We start from the raw sequence: 20,449 nt of genomic DNA, 5'->3' as shown, positions 1-20,449 counted from the left end.
CCTAAATGGAGAATTGAGAAAACTTTGGGACATTAGGAAGGTGTGGCTTACTAGGACTAAAAATTTTATATGCTAAGAAAAGAAGTACCCGAGTAGTCCTATTAATTTTTCCATCAAGGTAGTGTCTAAAGCTATTGCTATTATGGCCAAGCTTGCAAAGAGAGAGCACACTTACAAGTTGGTAGCCAAGCTCCTTAGAAAGCTCTTATAACTCACCTATGGTGATATAAATATTTATTATTCATTTTAGTACAACTTTATGCACATTTTGTGCAATTAAAGAAAAACAATCCTAGCTTTCTCACTACAATACATGCCTACTATATAATGAGTGATTTGGAGAGTTACTACAAGACCCATGATTGAAATGTAACTGAAAAGTAAATGCTAAATGCATCCCTACCAATTAGCATGAGTATCCACATGTCTCTGCTCTTCCAACATGTTATCTTCTCTCATTTTACATCTTATTGAGTAGGCGATGGCTTTCTTTTGAGTGATAGTTTAAAAAGTTGAAATTTGATGAACATCTAGATGATGTTATTAATTGCAATCATTTTGTTCGAGGACGTACAACCTTCAATTAGACTAAAATTTCAACTATTTCTTCTAGTTCCACAATGGTTATCATATCAATATTTATTTGGTGATTGAAGGTTCTAGCAATACATTTTAATGATAGGTTTAATTCATGGTGATTTGTCATGCCAATCACGCACTTGTGATGAGAGATTAGTCATAGCTCTCAACTTTGGACCTCTCTCTCTCTCTCTCTCTCTCTCTCTCTCTCTCTCTCTCTCTCTCTCTCGCAAAGCTCTAGTCTCTCATATCATTACATGTATGCATAGGGAATGTAGTATTTCATCATTAGTTAGCTATTATGGCATGTGTAATTTTCTCAAGGAAGCCAAAATACTTGCAAAAATGTAGAAGTATTAGGAAAATTAGAAGAGAGATCACTATTTAATCTCTTAAGAATCTCATAGCCCTTGGTATAATGGGGTGTTGGTGCTTCAAAGCAATGGTCACACCTTAATATTCTAGGGGTTCCAAAGCGATAAGAGTGTCACATAAGCACGCCAAGCTTTTATAGCACACATCTAAGGGGCATTCTCTTTGATTTGGTATATGAACAACCGAAGCCCAGATCATTATGTTTTTGTTGTGTCAACATTACAAACTGTTAAATATTTGCCTATTGATGTGACCACAATCCAAAGGGGGAAGGTGTAAGCTTCCTTCTATATTCTAGATCCACTTTGCTAGCGCTAGGTGGAAAGGGGCTTTGGCTACACCTCTTTGTGTGTGTGTGTGTGTGTGTGTGTTTGTTGGGGGGGGGGGGGTAGGGAGTTCTCTAACTCTTTTTTTGCTTGATCACATGTGCCTCTTAGGTTGTAGTGGTGGCATGTGGATGTAAGGTGGAAAGGGGCCCTGGTTGCTCCTCATAAGCCATCGCCCCCGCCCCCCCCCCCCCCCTTCCTTCTCTCTCTCTCTCTCTCTCTCCCCCTTGCCTTTGTGTGTGTATCTCAATATCATACTCTCTCCATCATAGCTTGTGCATGTGTGCCTCTTAGGTTGCTGTGGCAACATATGAAAAGGTGTGCGGTAGAACCTTTGCTTGTAGTGCGACTTAGAGGATTCATTTGGAACATGGGCTTGTTTATGCCCATGGACACTCCCTTGAGTTGTTGTAGCCAACAGTGGAATCAACACATATTTAAGGAGGGAACCCTTGCCAATATGGCGTATGCTCGCGAGCTCTTAGTTTCACCTTCGGTGGTGGGAGTGGCTTTGTCCCCTATGTGCTAAGCCATTTGGTCTCTTTAACTCTCTCTTGCTCCCCCTTGCTCTTCTTTGGGCAGAGGCTGAATGTTATAAGAAAAAACGACTCGGTATTAATGAGCATACCTCTTTGGAGAGCCGGGGGCCACTTGCATGACACACATCATACATCATACATGGATATGATGGGGAAGGGAGAGAGTCAAAGCCAATCGTGTTGAAAATGGGGGGAGGGTCTAGACTCTAGAGTAGACGAGGTGGCAAGGTGTAAATAACAAGGTGAGTCACCGTGAGAGTCTCAAATTTTTGGCGTGCAGCTCTGTAGACTTTCTTACTTGGGGAACTTATATGTTCATTAAAGAGGGGGCCGGGTGGATGCACGAGGAGAAAAGAGAGAGAGGGGGAAAAAGAAAAAGAGGGGCGGGGGGAAGCACGCGTGAGTGAGTGTGCATGTGGGATGCGGGCCCCGCACGTGGAAACCGGTGGGCCACCGGGGCTGTAGAGCCGGCTGTGTGAATGGCCGGCCAGGGCTTGCGGGGTCCACAATGGGGGCGTCTCCGACTCTCTCTCTCGGTGCCCACCAGGCGGGCCCCACTGCCCTTTCTCGCTCTCCCTCCAGGACCCTGTCTGCTTTCTTTTCCCCTTCACCTCTCTCTCTCTCTTTTCTCACAGAACACAGCGCGCTGACCCGAAGGCCGAAGCCATGGAATGCTCCCAGTAGAAGTGCCGTGCCCTCCCCTCCTCCCCGTCCCCCATGGATTGATACCTCCATGGATCCACCTCCATGACAGACTATCACCCCGCCCTCCTCCCTTCCCCCCTGCCATGCCCTGCCCCCATCGCCAGCAGCCCCTTGACGACCAAGACCTCCCTCTGATCGCCTCCCCTGTCCCGCCTCCTCTCCCCCCTTCTTCCCTCCCCTTCTTCTGCTCCATCATGCTCACCCTGCCCTTCGTCATGGCGCCCTTCCAGATACCCGTCGATGCGGCCGTCCCTGACTAACGGCACGCCCCTCGCTCCGCCTCTCCTCCTCCTCCTCCTGTTCCAAGCTCTTCTGCAATTTCCCCTCTTTCCTTGTCCTCCTCTACTTCGCATCAATCTTCCCTGTCCTCTGTCTCCTCTTCCTGCAGGTATGCCTCTCTCTCTCTCTCTCTCTCTCTCTCTCTCTCTCGGTCTGTCTCTCTGTGTGTGCCTTTTTGTTGTGGCTTTTCCTGCTCTGATTTAGGTCACCTTGTTTGTGCTTCTATAACGAGAATGGCTTGTATGAAGGCTAAATTCGAGCTAGCATTCACTAATTCAGCTATGCTAGCCACTCTAGTGTCTCTGAAACAAAGCCATTTTGCGAGGGAACAGATCCATTTTCTCAGGAAACAGTCCAAATTAGGTTACATCAAACCTACTGTCGATGTCGTAGCTAATGAGCACCCTGACCTGTCTACTGCAAACATTTACCACCTAAAAATGGGCCTCAACAGTTACTTCATGTAATTCACGTGAGTATCAGGAGCAGGTCCCTCCGTTGCAATCAAATCTATTCTGACTCCTTTTGATCGACTGAAATATAGTACATGCAAGCTTGCTTCTAAGCTTGCGAGAGTTTGCTGTGTCAACTGGCTTAACACCTGCCCAAATGGCACTTGCGACATATTTGGGTCTCAATGTTACCCTTACCTGCACAAGCCGTATAAATTGCTCTGTTTTTACTTCGAAGAATAACCCTCAAAGGTGCCATCGTGGAGCCGGCCTGAGTATGCCAGCGCAGGGAAAGACTCTTCCTGAGTAAGTTTACTACATGTGTCATTGTATTTAGGAACTCTTGACTCTTGATGTCTGATGGCTATCAGTTTGCACAGATACAAACTAAATAGTTTTTTGCTGAAAACTTAAATTTTTATCTTTGTTTGACTCTATTTTAAGATGCAAGTTGCAATAGATGATGAAGATTGAATGATCTCGTGATACCTCAATTGTCAAGGGCATATGTTTGAACGTACATACCTTTCATTCACGTACAATTGAAGCTTGTAAATGTTTTATGTACAAAACATGTACTCGAATGCTGGCGTTTTTGCAGCAATCCATTTGGTTTCAGCAAGGATTTGAGTTTACAAGTGCATGCCTGGACTGATCTAATCTTGGACAGGTAGATTTTGTGTTTTTTTCTTTCTACAATGGTTAGGATTTTCTTCTAATTTTACCAACTGAATATGTTGTTGTAAATATGGGCCTCAACCTTACCATGTTTCTTTTTATGTTTATTATGTATATGCAGGAAGTCTGTGGTACCTTAAGCAGCCATTTTGGTCGGGATGGAGGTCTTAATGAATGAGCTTCCTTCACACTCATCATTTTTATTTGATTATACAGATTCAAGTCTTCATTACAGGTCAACTGATCTTAAGGAAAGTTCATGGCAACCAGCTTTTCTTCAGGCCTTAGAACCTCAAGTGGGTTTAACACAACCCACTGTTAAATCTCCTTCCCCATGCTCTGAGACTTTCAGTGGAACAAGTTCTCAGGGAAGCCCTCCGCATGGTACTCTCTCGTGGGAAGCTTCACAGCAGTTAGTGCTTAAAGTTAAGAAGAAGCCTTCAGTTTCTCCTGTTAGACTCTCATATCACCCCTACTTCAGGCAAGCTAACACAGCAAACAAAGTGGCTAAGAGGGAAAGTGGATCTTATCTGAATGGCCCTGTGGCCCAAGCTTCAAAAGTCACTGAACCTGTTTTTTCAAATTCTGCATCAATTCTCTACAACAATTCATTGAGCAAAAGTGTCCATCTTACGAATGATGCCAAACAGATGCATTTCCCCTTGGAAGCAAGTGTACACTCAGTGAACCACCTTGTCCAGAGCTGTTCTTTGCAAAGTTTTGCAGATGCTGACCCTTGTAACAGCTCATCATTAAAGAGCACTTTAAGTACGCGTGCATCCACCAGTGATAGTTCAGTTGTCGGATCATCAGAAAGTGCACACTTGGATCAATTGTTAGACTTCATGTTTGATGACAGTAATACAATGGAATCTGGAAATGACACTTTAAGAACATGGCTTGCTGACTCACTTGAAGTCCCATTTTCAAGTCAAGACACATTACAGCACCTTCATGATGGTACTCATTTTGAGAAGGCATCTGAAACTTTACAGCATGTTGCAGGGATCCAGATTGAAAGAAAAGAGCTTGAAGTAGCGAGGGCTCGAGAATTGACCAACTGTATTGACAGCCCGACTGTTGAGAGCAGAATAGTGGTGCCAAAACCTTCATTGCCAGAGGGCGAACTCTGGGGTAGATGCCAGAAGATTTATGATGGTCTTGAAGAAATATTCTCCTATCGTCCACACAGCCAGGAAGCTGAGCTTCTTGGTGAAGCATTGCCAACTGTAGTTAAGAACCAGCCACACCTCATTAAGGCTCATTCAGAGTTCACATATGGGAGCAGAAGTCAGCCTCCGCTTGTTGTACCTGATGGCCTAAGCCCAGAGGCTGGCACAAGTTCTTTCAGCTCGAAAAAAGAGGATTCGAAGAAGGATTCAGATGAGAGTTGGCAACATAAACTAGTCAGTAATCCAAGTTTCAGCTGTGCAGGGGATTTCAGAAACAAATCATGGGATAGCTTTGTACCACAGACTCCTGGACCAATCAGTATCAAAGATAATGTCGAAACACATTTTGGCAAGATGAGGGGATCTGGATTAACCTCTCTTCTTGACTCTCAGCATACAGGTATAAAAGCTGAGAGTGACTATAATGAAATCTGCCTTGTACATCTTTTGATTGCAGGTGCAGAAGCAGTGGCTGCGCAGGACATGGATCTAGCATCCGTGATATTGGTTCGGCTCAAGGAGTTGGTGTCTTGCTCAGGCAGCACAATGCAAAGAGTTGCTGCTTATTTTTCTGATGGCTTGCAATGTCGAATAGAGGGTGGTCATATGCTTAAACGTGCTACAAAGATTGGGCCTCAAAGTGAAGTTTTAGCAGCTTTCCAGATCCTTCATGAGATTTCCCCTTACATCAAGTTTGGCCATTTTACTGCGAACCAAGCAATTCTGGAGGCTATCGAAGGAGAGAAACGAGTGCATATTGTGGATTTTGAAATTATGGAAGGCATTCAGTGGCCTGCATTCATGCAGGCTTTGGTTCTGCGTAAGGGAGGTCCACCACAACTGCGTATCACGGCTTTATGCAGGCCCCATGCAGAGCGTGGCCTGGCTGCAGTACAGGAAACAGGTAGACGATTAACAGAGTTTGCATCTTCCCTGAATCTTTCTTTCACATTTTGCCCACTAAAGGTTGACAACGAGGAAGAGTTTACTGTTTCTACACTGAAGCTCACAAAAGGAGAGGCTCTTGTTGTTAACTGTATGCTCCATCTTCCTCATATGCCACATAAAACTGCAACATCAGTTTCTTCTTTCCTTCGGGGAATGCGCAAACTGTCTCCCATCATCCTTACTCTTGTTGAAGAGGAGCTTGGGTGCAGTTCCACTGCAGTTGCATCTTATTTTTTTGAGGCCTTACATCACTACTCTGCAATTTGTGATTCCTTGGAGGCATGCCTCTCCACTGAGATTGTGGCACGCATGCTGGTTGAGAAGGTCTTCCTGGCACCTCGAATCAACAGTGCTGTGGCATCTTGGAGTAGAGCATGTACTCCTTTGGATCATGGAACAGACTTCACAACTTACAACTGGTGTTCTCTTGTGCGCTCTGTGGGTTTTAAATCGCTGCCATTATCTTCCCATAACCTATCTCAGGCAAAACTTCTTCTTGGTCTCTACAGAGATGGTTTCAAACTAGATGAAAGGAGCAATCGTCTTCTCTTGGGATGGCGGTCGAAACCCCTGTTTGCTGCCTCTGTGTGGAACTGATAAATATGGAGCTTTTATCCCCCTCTTACAAAGACATGTATCCATGTGTGTGAGTTCTGAATAATCTTGACAGGCAATTTGAAAACATTGCCATATGGCATTTTTACTCTTTCTTTCCAATGTTTTGCTATGTTTGTTTCTGGAACTAAAGTTCCAGGCATGGCTGCATCTTTTGATAACATTTTGGAGTGTGGCTTTACTTTTTATTTCATCCATTCTGAGATAATTCGATTCCCTGAGTTTCTATGTGTGATGTAATTGCTCAATGCTTGAAGTGCTTTGTGGCTCTTTTTTCAATTTTTTGAACAAGAAACATTGTGATCTGTGACTAAAGAACAACAATCTCTTCAACCAAGTGTATCTTATGTAATGTTGCTGTGCTGAAGAGTAAGGTCCACAATCATGTAGGAGTTCAGAAAGGGGCTCAATGAAGCCATAACTTATTTTTGCACTGGTCCATGTTCATGTTAAGGTGATTAGTATTACTGTTTTCTGCTTTTGGTTGTTGGTAGCAGTCTGTGAACAATTGTTTTACTTTAGGTTTTCTTCCCACTTTGATATTGACAATGCTGTGGTTTGGCACGCATGCTTAAGATAGTAGGCAATATGTGACCTGTTATACTTGCCTTTTGCACGTTCTCCATTGCAAATACATGAACACCTTATAGATCATCAATGAAATCTGTTGATTTGCAGGCAGTTTGAGTTTATGTACAGAAGAAAGAAGCTATTTGAAGCTCGTTTTCTTTTTGTTATCATTTTGTATAAGGGCATATGCTCAGGCAATGGTTTGCTTCCATTGCTCAAGGTCCAAGAAATTGCCCAAGTGTAACTGGAGTTAGTTGGACATGTGTGACACAATTAGTGTATTATGATTTGATGTCAAAATACTACTATGAACAGTGTTTACTGGATGGTCACTTAGCACTCTTGGCCGTAAGGGGCATGACATCAAGTGTTTGTAGGGCTTGAAGCCATCATTTGGCATCAGTGAAGGATTGATAAGAGTGTGAAAAATTGGTGACTGAATTTGTTGAGCTCACCCAGTTTGCCAGCCATCTTAATGTGCTTACACCTTGAACATTTGGTTTTAGGTTCTTGGGATACTAGGTTTCTCTATTCTCCGCGAGGATTGGTTTTGCATTTCTCCTAGTTGATACAATGCTAAGATTTGTATGACACGACGGGTGTGAGTTGAAACTTTGTGATATCAAATCCATAGGTGAATATCAAAGCTTCTCATATTTCTCTAGTTGTTCGAAATGATTTCAAGCACGATTTCATTTTTGTGCCCTTGCACAAGCAAACTGTCTCACCCTCCAAGTGTGGATCAAATTTCTAACATCCAAGAACTAACAAGCTCATAACCTTGGTTCTTAGTAACAAAAATCTTGTATAACTTTGGGAGCCAACTTGTATCTTCTTTTAAATACATCGATTTTGTTGCCTTATGGGATGACTAGATTGCAAAACAAGAGGTAAGATTACGAGTCCCTCGGTAATCCACGTTGGTACATCATCCCTTTTGTGATTATGCATACCTAAGCACCTCCATCTCTTGTACACTAGGAATATAAAAGTTTTCAAAACTATTAAAGAGTTGTAGCATTGACTTTTTATGATTTTTGATGTGATGTCTATTTTTGTTTATTGACATTTAAGGATCCTTGGTGTCCTTAAGACTTTGCAAGACTTGCCAAATGATAGGTTGTCACAACTTCATGTTGTTGGGGGATCTTTTGTGTATGAGCAAAAGCCATAGGGACTTAGGTAAGAAGAATTCAAGACAAGGAGAGAAGCTTTTGATGATGGGAGATGAAGAGAAAGAAAAAGGGTTTTAAGATTTAGATAGGGAGACGTATTCTCGAATCAAATCCATAGATGCCTTATAATGCATAAATTTTTGCTTCCAAACCAAATATAGATTCAGATATAGGGAGACATTCTCTCGAATCAAATCCATAGATGCCTTATAATGCATAAATTTTTGCTTCCAAACAAAAATAACCCATCGTGTGTAAATTAAGACATCATACATAGCATCTATGGTTCAAGAATGTGTTTGATCATTCACAATAATAGCCCAATATATAATCAACTCACATAAATAGAAAAAACCAGATTCTGGATTGCTAATCAGCTCACATAAATAGAAAAAACCAAATTCTGGATTGCTAATCAACTCACATAAATAGAAAAAACCATGTTTTGGATTGCTTTAGAACCTTAGCCCACCGTAAACAAAAACCTTTCTTTCACCTTCATGCATCAAGCTTTGCATTCATAATAGTAGACCCATGAAATCATTAGTTTAGTCCTCTAGATCATTACATATATCTGAGATGAAAGTGCATGATAGTAGTATTGCCTTATTTTTGTGTGTACTATAGTTGTGAAAAATTCTTATTTCTGTCCCTAAACATCAGCCTTCCAATGCATCACAATAATGGTTTAAGAAAGCTTCGAAAAAAGCCACTATGTCCCTTATTTCAACCTTGTTTCAAGGTAGCACAACATATATATCATCAATAAGAAATAGGACATCAATATGCTATTGTAATTTAGCATGTAACTCCCTACTCTTAGCCTTTCCAAATTAGTCCTAATCATGTTCAAAGAAACCTTGAAGTATGCTCGTCTTTAGCCCAAAAGCAAGCCTCCAAAACCTTTAGCTTTAAGCCAAAAAGCATCATGACCATGCTAATCACAAAGGAGAGATTTATGATGAGAATGGGTTATAGTAAATCAAACTTGAAATATCTTGTTTTCAGCCATATAAGTCAATTGAAAACTCTATCTACCTTATTTTGTTCCCAAAGTAGCCATGTTCATACCCTGCCGTGGTCAACCTAAAGAATACCCATTATGGCCTATAGATGGCAAATAAGAAGCAAGCAACATGCAATTTGAAAAATCTAGTGTATCCCTACTCTCCCTTCATTCTTATCTTGTTTCCCTTTTATCCTAATTGTCAATAAGTGAACTAGAGAGAGAGAAAGAGGAGAGAGAAGGCTGCAAGAGAGAGAGATGAAGTGCAGATGTGAGAAAGAGAGAGAGAAATACTAGAATAGGAGAGAGAAAGTCAGAAAGAAGTAAGAAGCCATTGAAGTTGAGAGCAAGGTAAAGAGGAGAAGGACAATAATGTGTTAATGTGTCAAAAGATAAGAAAAATTACATGTCCCCTCCTTTTATACCTATGCCAGTGTGACATGGCATTACTATTATTTACACCTTAAATCCTTATTCTTCCCAACTTCTCACAATAATTTTGAGGATGATGCTATGCATATGAGATGATATAAAAATATATTATAGGATAATAAAAATCATGTCTACTTTATACGAAAACTAAAAAAAGGAGCACTTCTCAACTTGCCAAAAGATTGTCTTGCATTTGAGTAGAAATTTCAAACATTTATCATTTTAGAAGGCAAATTTGCAAAACTAATATCTCAAGATCCATCCATTAAATTATTTGACATAAAAAGAAAAAAATTTCCTCATAAAGTGATCTAAAACTTGACCATTTGAATCAGGATGATTTAGCTTAGATATCTAGAAATCTTAGCTATATTATGGCTTATTGAAAAGCGAAAGAAATTAGGATTACACCTAACTACCTATCTTGATGCCAAGAGGCATATTCCACGGTGGATTTCGTGAGGTTTTGCGGTGGATTTCGTAAAACTATATTTATTTACCGGGGCTCGTACACAAGGTGGATTCCTTGTGCAAAAAGTTGATGGGGATGCCTGTCCTTTTCGGGCGTCACGTTAATTTAATGTGCAAGTGGGTGATTCCATAGCGGGTCATTATGCAAAATACATATTTAAAATAATGGACGCTTATGAGTTTAGAGTGCGCACTCATATTAAATTAAGGTTAGGACAGAGTTTGAACCTATTTATTTATTTTGTAGCTGAAGATTTCTAGGTATTCACTTTTGTCGGTTTAATTTTATTATTTTCTAACAATTGTGAATGCTTCAATTGATGTGTAGAGCAGGCGGTGGTGGCACTGGGAAGCATTGGGCAATAGCGTGTATTCAAGTTATTTAGAAGAAATGATCACTTTTGATGGGCGCACGTCTTAGGCGTGGCACCAATATTCATTTTGACGCACTTATTTATTCAAGTGCTTGACATATATTTATTATTTTGTATGCGCACGGGCACACAGTTTAAATATTCATTATTGGTTATTGTATTTGGACACAGCATGACTCTTGGGGCGCCCAACCGCTTTATTCTTTATTTGGACAAAAGCAAACACAAAACCTAAAGCATGCTAATTGTAAATTTGGGCTATTTTTGAGCTTGGAGATGAATAAAATATTAAATACATGCTTTGTGGAGCGCTCACACAAAGGCATGTGGGGAGATTGTACCCAATTGGTCTCTTTTCTTCATGTCGTGCAAATCCTCTCTCTTGCTTTTTGAACTAAAGTAGAGTTTTTTTGTTCTTGGGGACCTTTCGGCGCTCGCTACATACGCATATAGCATTTGATTTACGCACCAATGGTATCCGAGAAAAGTTGAGATCAAGGGCTTCCAATCCCTTACCATCTCGTGCGAAGGCAAAGCTCTTGGAACGATCGAGCTCTACAGTCAGTCTCGCTACAATCCATCAATACTAGTGTGTTCCTGGCGGTGAAGAACCCCCTGCTACGCTGTCGGATCGCGAAGGACCACTCTCTGGTGGCGGAGGACCACTTCCCAAGCTCCTTTATCAAGTCGTTTATTCTCAGAAGAAAAGATAAGACGATTTCAATTAGTTGAAGCTTAATAAGCTTAAAAAGCTTAAGAAAAGCTTAAGCTTTTCAACTTTCATCAATCGGCGGCGGTAGCACGTATTGCACGTGTTCCACTACTTGAGAGTAACTGAAGATGAAGACCATGAAGAAATGCTAGATTTCACGGAAGACAATGATGATATCGGCACTACTTGAGATACTTTACCAAGTATGCCAAATCCCCATTCTTTATTAACGATGAAATGTCTTGTGCATGGTAAAGAAAAGACTATTTTACATGATGACGGGAGCACACACGATTTTATTTCTGCAAAATTGGTCAAAGAATTAAATTTACATACAGTTTACACTCATTATCGCATCAAGGCTGCATTCCTAGGCACTAGATACAATGGAACACAAGAAGTGCATGACTTAGAAATTAAAATTGGTGATTATGCTGAATGTAGAAATTTCTTAGTTGTGTCTCTGCAATCTAGTGACATTATCTTAGGAATGCCTTGGCGTCATTAATATAATCCCGATATGGATTATTCCACGCATTTAATGAGGATTCATTCTAATGGGAAACAAATCATATTGCATGGTACACACACCCTTGATAATTTTCCATTGCTTAGTCATACACAGGCTAAATGTATGTTAAGAAAAGGTAGCAAATACTATTTGTGAATGAAGTTGAAGTTAAGGAAAATAAGATGCGTCCTAGGCGCGCACAATTTCTTTCACAATTTAAAGATTATTTTGCTGCTGGCTTACTACCTGGTTTACCACCCACACGTCCTGAAGATCACAAAATAGACTTAATTCCAGGTTCACAATCACCATGTAAAGCACCTTATCGACATAATCAAATTGAACAGAAAGAAATTCAAACTCAAGTTGAAGAATTGTTAACCCGAGGACTCATTAGGCCTAGTAGTTCTCCATTTGGTGCACCTGTCTTATTAGTTAAAAAGAAAAACAATACCTATAGAATATGCATTGATTATCGTGCCCTAAATAAGATCATTGTCAAGAATAGATATCCGATTCCTAGGGTAGACGACCTCATGGATAAACTACAAGGGGCTGCAATATTTAGCAAAATAGATCTTAAGTCTGGATACCATCAAGTACGACTGGACATATACGATATTTTTAAAATTGCATTTAGAACTCAATTTGAACATTATGAATTCTTTGTTATGTCTTTTGGTTTAACTAATGCACCAGCTACATTCAGTCGTATGATGAATCACATATTTTTGAAGCATCAGCATTGTGTCATTGTTTTCTTTGATGACATATTGGTTTAAAATAAGAATGAGAACGAGCATTATGAACATTTATCTTTCATTTTCAAATTACTAAAAGAGAATCAATTATATGCTAATCCTGAAAAGAGTGAAATTTTCCAAACTCACATTGAATACTTAGGACATACTGTTTCATCTGAAGGTATTAAAGTTGACCTTAAAAAGATAGAAGCAATTTTGAATTGGCCGATACCTAAAAATGTGCATGAATTACGTTCTTTCTTAGGTCTTGCTAGCATTTATAGAAAATTTGTGAGAAAATTTTCATTGCTTGTATTACCTTTGACAAAATTATTAAAGAAAGGTATTGTGTATCATTGGTCTGAAAATCAGCAAAAGTATTTTGATTTACTGAAACATGCCTTAACACATGCTCTTGTATTAATTGCAACTCCCTGACTTTAATAGACCATTTTTTCCTAGTAGTCACTGATGCTAGTGGATCTGGAATAGGAGCTGTCCTTATGCAAGATTCCCATCCCATAGCCTACTCTAGCTGCAAACTCAAACCCTTTGAACTTAAGTATTCTACCTATAATAAGGAATTGCTAGATGTAGTACAAGCTTTATGACAATGGAAACACTATTTAATGGGATCTGAATTCATGATCAAAACATACCAACAAAGTATCAAACATCTCCTTAGTCAGCTACAAATCTCTGACTGTCATATTAAATGGGCTGCTTTTATTCAAAGTTTTCATCCACTTATCCAATATCAACCCAAAAAAGAAAATGTTGTTGCCAATGCCTTGAGTAGAAGACCAAGTATTCATAATATTTCTGTTATATCTTTTGATTCCCTTATTCCTATGAAAGATACCTATGATCAAGACCATAGTTTTCAAGTTGATTGGAATAAATTAATTGCCAATAACTGGATTCCAATTGATTCATTGTCTTATGTTGACGGATTTCTGTTTTATGAGAAAAGATTATGTGTAACTATTCCATTTAGATCATTTGTGTTGCACGAAATTCATTGTCCCCCATATTAAGGCCATAGAGGTATTATTTCCACTTTATGTACATTGGTTGAAGATTTTACTGGCCACAGATGGAATCTGATGTTTCTAACTTTGTATCTGAATGTTTAATTTGTCAAAGAGTCAAGCGACACCATGGTAAGCAATATGGTTTGTTAATGCCTTTACCAATTCCTAAAAGACCATGGGAACATATTTCAATGGATTTTATTACTAGTTTGCCTAACACTCAACTTAATCATGATATGATTTGGACTATTGTAGATCGGTTTAGCAAACATGCATATTTCATTCCATGCAAGAAAATGTTAACTGCATCTCAAGCTGCTCAATTGTTTCTGAAAACTGTTTTTACTAACCATGGTTTACCAAAAGTTATTATTTTTGATCGTGATTCTAGATTCTGCAATAATTTTTGGACTACTTTGTTTGCTAATCTAGGAACAAAGATTGATTTCTCATCTGCATTTCATCCTGAAACAAATGGATAAACAGAAGCTACAAACAGTACAATCTTGGATCTTTTATGTGCATACACAATTTCAAAACCACAAACATGGGATACACACTTGGATTTACTTCAGTTTGCATATAATAATACTCCACATACAGCTACATGGAAAGCACCTTTTGAAATCATTTATGGATATAGATTGCCTACACCTATTACTTCATTGTTAAACAAAGTTAAAGCTACTGATGATATTGCTAATATGCATGTTACTATTTTTGATGGAGAGTCAAAAAGGGCTAGAGGGTTAGGAACGGAGACAAAAGGCTGAGGCCACCGGATGTGCCTAACTCGAGGAACCCTAGGTGTAGTGATTGTGAGCTATGTGCTGCGAATTGTGTTTGGACGTGTTGTGTGCTCCTTTCGTTGTTATTGGTTTGCTGTCTTTGTGTTTGGCCTTATCTTTTCTTTTCTTTGCTTTTCTCTTTTCCTTTTTTTTTTGCTTGCTTGCTAAGTTACATGATTTGGGTAGTAGCTAAATGCTAGTTATCATCATCAGAATGTGGTGGGAAAGGGGATTTAATGGAGTGACTCAAAAATTTCCAGTGCTGCATGTAACCCATAAGGTTCAAGTGGACATGGAGAGAGGTGGTGGAGAGGAATGGGTGGTTACAACAGGTGAATTTTTGTCACTCATATCCTCAAGAATAGCTAGGCAGAAGGAAGGTAGAAGGCTGGTTGCATCATTAGGTAGGTCATTGCGTAGCTATCTATGGTGCTAGGATAAAAAAAGAGTGGGGGGAGACCACATTCTGTCAGGGTTGTATCCTACTTAAGTAAGATTTTTAATATCCTAAGTAGTTGCATATGGTAATGAAGGCGTTATCAGGATAGGAGGAGAAGTCAGCAATGAAACAGGTCATGGTAGCATCTAGGATGTCTGATGTGAAAGTGAGGGTTTGTGCTAAGGTAGTAGTACGGGGGTTATATATGATGGGGAAGTCATAGCGACCATGGGTGTTTGTATCAAAATCTACTCCTACCCTACGAGGATATGCCATGAAGGTGGGGTTGTTTCTCTCAGAGGGGAGGATATTATAAAAAGCCATCCAGGAGAACATATTTTCGTCGCAAATGCATCTCCGCCACAGTGGTTGGCACTCGTATCCGAGCACAGACTGAGGCACTTCAAAAACCTTATTTTGCCAATACTCCGCATCCTCAGTGCCCCAGAGGGTGGGATTCTTCTCTTTTTCTTCCAGACATTGTCGGCCTAGCCAGCTTCCAACGCCGATCACCTCTTCCACTACTTTAAGGGGAAGGACTCTACGCAAGCCGTTGGGGAGGAGAAAGTCGAAGTTAAAAGGATGTTTCTCTTTTTCTTATCTCTCCCAGACTATGAGTTTCGCATGGAAGCTGGCCGGAAGGGTACCTGGGCATGGTGGAAGAAGTGCAGACGACTGTGCCATAGGTTTGGCCCTCAATCTCTATCCGGCTTCTTCCACCATTTTCTTCCTCTTTTCCCTCAGGGCGGTTTTTCTTTCCATAGATGTGTCTACTGACTACTGCTATTTTTCAGAGTGGGGTGAAGGGGGTTGTGGGATCACTTCTTCTTCAAATCTGCCCATGTCAAATTGCAGTTCAGCTTTACCCCTTTGGCAATCTTCTTGCTATACCTCCTCTACAAACCCCAATGCGTCAATCTCCTAGGGGGTTAGGCTAGCCAACAATAGGTACTTGGGTTGTTCATCAAGGCTCAACCCAACTGCAACGAGTTGTGGTGGCATGTGTAGCCCTGCTTGTAGAGCTCTGTGTGCTATGGTCAGCTTCTTCTTTACCACCTCAAGGGACTCCCCTTCCTCCATGTGAGTGGCATCCATCATAGTATTTACGAAAGCTCATTGTTGAGTATTGAAGCCCATTTGGGTTGCCTCTGCTCTGCTTTCCGCTAGGACTTTCCCTTTTTCCATGAGAGCTAGTCGACGCGCCAAGTCTTCACTCTTCGTTCATTTTGGTCTGCCCACTCTTCATCTCTCTTTTTCATCTCCTTCGTACTTTCTCCTTGTCTTTGTACCAGGGCCATGAGTCTTTGCTCCTGGTCTTCCAATTCCCTGCTCATTCTTTATTGCTCTTTTCTTTCATGGCTCAATTATTCGATCATGGTTTTCATCTCTTTGTGGTGTTGCTTCTCTTCTTGCTTCCTTTCTTCTTTTCTTGCGGCAAACTCTTCCATGCCTCATTCGATTAGATCTATTTTTGTTACCAAATCCTCATGTTGCATGATTAAAAGTTTATGTTCTCTTTGCATTTTCACTAGCTCTTGATTTTCATCTTCAAGTCATTGCTGCCAGCTTTCCTCCTTGTCATCTTTGACCTTTAGTTCCTGTTTTAGATCACAGATCTCCTTTTGTTGCATAGCTATTTGCCTCGTCTTTTCAAGCTGGAAGGTTGCCACTGACTCCTTTTCTACTTCCAACTCGGCCACTGCTATGTTTCTTTCCTCCTTTGCCTTCTCTAGCTGAGAGACCAGTTTAGCAACATATTCATCATGGTTTGTTAGTGGTGTCGTAGTAGTAGGAATTGGAGTGGTCGAAGCTTCCACCTTTTGGCATTTTGGATCCTGCCTAGACTCGGCATCTATGGCTGGTCTTTTTTGTGTAGTGGCCGTAGTCTCCACACTCTTTCCTTGGGCCAGTTCCTTATTAATGAAGTACTGCATCTAGGCCACAAAATTGTTTACTTCGGCACTGGTTGGGATGCTTGGAGTGAGAGTGGTTGCTTTGCTGGTGGGCACCAAGAGGGGCGGGATGGGATGGATGGGAGCCTTGCCCTTGCCTTCGATGACCACAGGCGGTATGACTTTGGGTACATGAGTGCTTAAGCCAGGTCCCTCATCCTTGGGCGGACTTAAAGCCCCTAGGTCATCGAGTCGGCTTTGTTGTTCTATGGACCGGCGAATTGCTTCGGGCATGTCTTCCTCCTTCTTTCTCCTCAACTCTGCCTCCTTTTCCACAGCTCTTCTCTCTCTCTCTCTCTCTTCCTCTATTTTCCTTGATTCTTGTGCCAGCTTTTCATCTTCTTCCTTCTCTTTCTTCTTCCTCTGTTCAGCCTCTTTTTTCGACTCCTTAGCTTTTCTAGCTTCCTCTTTCAACTCCTCTGCCTCTTCCTTTTTCTTCTTCTCCCTCTCGTAGGGATTCCCTTTTGGCTCTCTCTAGATCTTCTTTTTCATTCTTCCTGTCCTCATCTGCCTCTTCCTTTTTCTTCAGCCTCTCTTAGGGATTCCCTTTTGGCTCTCTCTAGATCTTCTTTTTCATTCTTCCTGCCCTCATCTTGTTTCTTCTTTTGGGCTGTCTTTTTACTGGGCTTCTTTGCTTTTTTCCTTCTAGATTGAGCCTCATGATCCTCCTTCTCTATCTCAGTTTCTATCCTATTGCGCTTGATGGATCTTTCTCTTGGTGGATCGGTGACATATCTGGAGTCTCATCCTCTCCTTCTTCTCCTTGATGAGCTTCTTTTACAGCCTCCTAGATGATGGCTTTCAGCACACTTCCATATCCTATGAAAGAGGCTTTCGAGGAAGGTTTCTTTCTCTCGGTACTTTTAGAGGCTGGGGACTCTCCACTTGCCACGTCTGCTGCCCAGGGCTAATGCTTTGGCTGCTTGGTCTATAGTCTTGTGCACGTAGCCATTCCAGTCTACCTCATCCAAGGTGTGGGCTACCACATTCTCCAGCACAGGCACACTGATTCGGTGCATGAGGGAGTTATAGCGCTAGTTGGAGAAGAGTGACTGCACCAAATTTTCTTGCATGCAGGCTTTAACATCAAGGATATCCTGTATGCTGATGCTATCTTTTGTCAAAACATCCTCCCTCTTCATCTTTAGCATAGCATACACATCTCTCTTATGTTTCTTCTCTACCTTAGATTCCAACCCTAGTGCCTTCTCCACCAAGGATTCGTTCAATGGCACCTGCACCTGTTTAGCATTCTCTCCTCTTCCCACAATCACTGTTTCGCATTCTTGATCGAGATTGTACATTCTTAGAAATTTCACACACTTTGTGTGGTCAGTCTCCTACGCAAACTTCTCTAGGTACTTCAAGAGGTTACACTCTTCCACCACTCTCCTTGCAGTCCTTGGCTACCACATTCTCGGGATTGTGGATACTATAGAATTTCAGCTGATTATAAGCATGATTTTCTAAGTTGATGCCCTACTGTGTCCTCTCCTCCTCCATGAAAGGGAGTCAGTGAGCACGATCTTGTTGCGACATCTTTCATTCCTGTCATGAACCATGATTCCCATTAGTGCTTTCAAACAAATTATTTGCTGAAAAGAAAGACTTAATGTTTGTTGAATGAAAACATTTAAGCTCCAAAATAAACTTTCCTTTTAAAAAGTTCACACTTTATTTGAAGATTTTTGTGATATTTTTCCTCAATCACAAGTTAACATGTTTCTTTTCTTTTTGTGTTTAAGTCTAGACTGAGATTTTCACAGCGGTGTGTTTTTTTCTTATGTGTTTATGCGTTTGCTTGATTTTGATTGGTTCTGATTTGACTTACCTTACCCCCTCCCCTTATGGATTTGAGAAGAATCCTTACTAGGATTGAAGGTTAGCGGGCCAAGGGCATTCATCGTAGGAGTCGAGTGTTTACCTTCGCATGAGCCAAGCATAGAAGTCTGGATTGTACTCCAACTAAGCTTCACGATCCAAATCAAAGGGTTGACTGACTATGTGTGTGATGTAAGTAAGGACACTCGTTAGGAAGTCACTAGAATTGATACGGCTAGCAATATGTAACTCTTCCTTGGCCAGGAGGCGATCAAGGCAAGGGTGTCCTTTGATGTGCTCTTCCATGGGTCAACCACAAATAGTTGTTAACACCCTATACGAGGTTGGAGCGACATAAGTTGGGTCATACTCCGATGTCTTGATTGTGCGTCATTGCTCAGTGTTGGTCATTATTTGGCATCCTTCAAGTTCCCATTGTAATCAAAGACCATACCAGTTTTATAAGAATGGGGATTCAGATTTAGCAAGCTATTTCAACTCCTTAATTTCTTGGTTAGTGTGATAGCAAAAGTAGCTCACTTATTGTATGACGTAATGAGACACAGTTTGATAGCTTGCTCTCTAGATATCTCAGTGCTAAGCAACTTTGCAGCTGAGTGGGGTGCTTTGATGAATGCGAATTTGAATGTGTCCCATGAACAGGGCATCGTACAAACTTCGGTTGCTAAGGGCTCTTGCAATAGGTCCAAGTCCGAGCGGTCATAGCTCAGAGCTAGCAACATGAATGTGGCATCTAAGCATCTAAGGAAAGCATTCACGTCATCCCTTGTGTCTTCGGCTAGATCTACGGCGGCCAGTGCCAATAATGATTTCCGCTCATAGGAGGGTCTAAGGCTTGCAGGTGGTTGGGGTTTGATAGAACTAGAGAGTTTGGCAACAAATGGTTGCGGTTGGGTTTCTTGCACAATGGCGGAATGGGGCATTGCTACTTGCGGATGTGGCTTCTTGAGTCTTGGTAGAGCTACGTGGTACTTATTTGGGAGTGGCAGGCTGGGATTTAGGCCGATAGACTTGGTCGGTCCTCATGGGCATAATCACTTGTGAGTCTATGGGCTTGGTGTCTCGAGGCTTATGAGGCTTTAGGCCTTGACACGTTGTATGACTGGGTATGGTTAAGCGTGAGGGCGGTGTTTGATCAGTGCCTTTGGTTGTTTTAGCCTTAGGGATCCATATCCAGGCATTACCCTCATAATAGCCTTGCGCTTGCAATAGGATCTTAGGAACCCATTGCGGCTTGACAGTATGTCACTGTCTGTAGCTTTGTCTTGGCCTCCTAGGTTTTGAGGTTGCGTTCTTAGCCTTGCGAAGGCATGGCCGATTGCTCCTCGATGGCAAGCTTTGATGTTTAGGTACCCATTTGAACTGGGGTTCATGGGCATTGGCTTTGGCCTTAGTGGGTTGCTGGCATAGAGGCTTGGTGGGTTGTAACAAGTCATAACCCCTCTCCTCAGAATTGGCTATAGATGTTTCTATCGGTGGCTTTGCGGATCTCATAGGAGTCGCACAACCCTTGTTGAAGGTTGCTACTATGTGGACATTGCCAATGGCTAGGTGGATACACTACGATTCATAATCGACATTGTAGTGAGCTTGCTTTTTAAGGTTTGACCTAGCAGTGACTCCATGCCTGCATCTTTAGTGTTTGGCAACACATAAAAGATCATTGGTATGCTCTCAGACTCGATAGAAACTGCAGCCCTACACTTCCGTAGGAGTGCGTATGATTGGCCCC

General features: G+C 41.3%; 1 protein-coding gene across 2 annotated transcripts; it reads left to right on the top strand.

Annotated features, from left to right (window-relative positions):
* Positions 1–2,444: 2,444 nt before the first annotated feature.
* On the top strand, positions 2,445–6,861 carry LOC148015241 (uncharacterized). Of its 2 annotated transcripts, none has more exons than XM_087666118.1 (3): positions 2,445–2,912; positions 3,857–3,925; positions 4,055–6,861. In XM_087666118.1, exon 3 carries the CDS (start codon positions 4,092–4,094, stop codon positions 6,648–6,650), a length of 2,559 nt encoding a protein of 852 aa, XP_087522244.1. In that variant the 5' UTR covers positions 2,445–2,912; positions 3,857–3,925; positions 4,055–4,091; the 3' UTR covers positions 6,651–6,861. The 2 variants fall into 2 exon arrangements, with proteins under 2 accessions (XP_087522244.1, XP_087522245.1); XM_087666119.1 differs by lacking the exon at positions 2,445–2,912 and adding an exon at positions 2,954–3,561.
* The last annotated feature ends 13,588 nt before the right edge of the window (positions 6,862–20,449 follow it).

Source organism: Lygodium microphyllum, chromosome 24 (assembly GCF_053477565.2).
Source record: "Lygodium microphyllum isolate KBCC chromosome 24, Lygodium_microphyllum_v1.1.10, whole genome shotgun sequence".
Lineage (NCBI taxonomy): Eukaryota > Viridiplantae > Streptophyta > Polypodiopsida > Schizaeales > Lygodiaceae > Lygodium > Lygodium microphyllum.
Note: the sequence above shows the minus strand (reverse complement) of the source record. Positions and strands in the feature narration are given on the sequence as shown.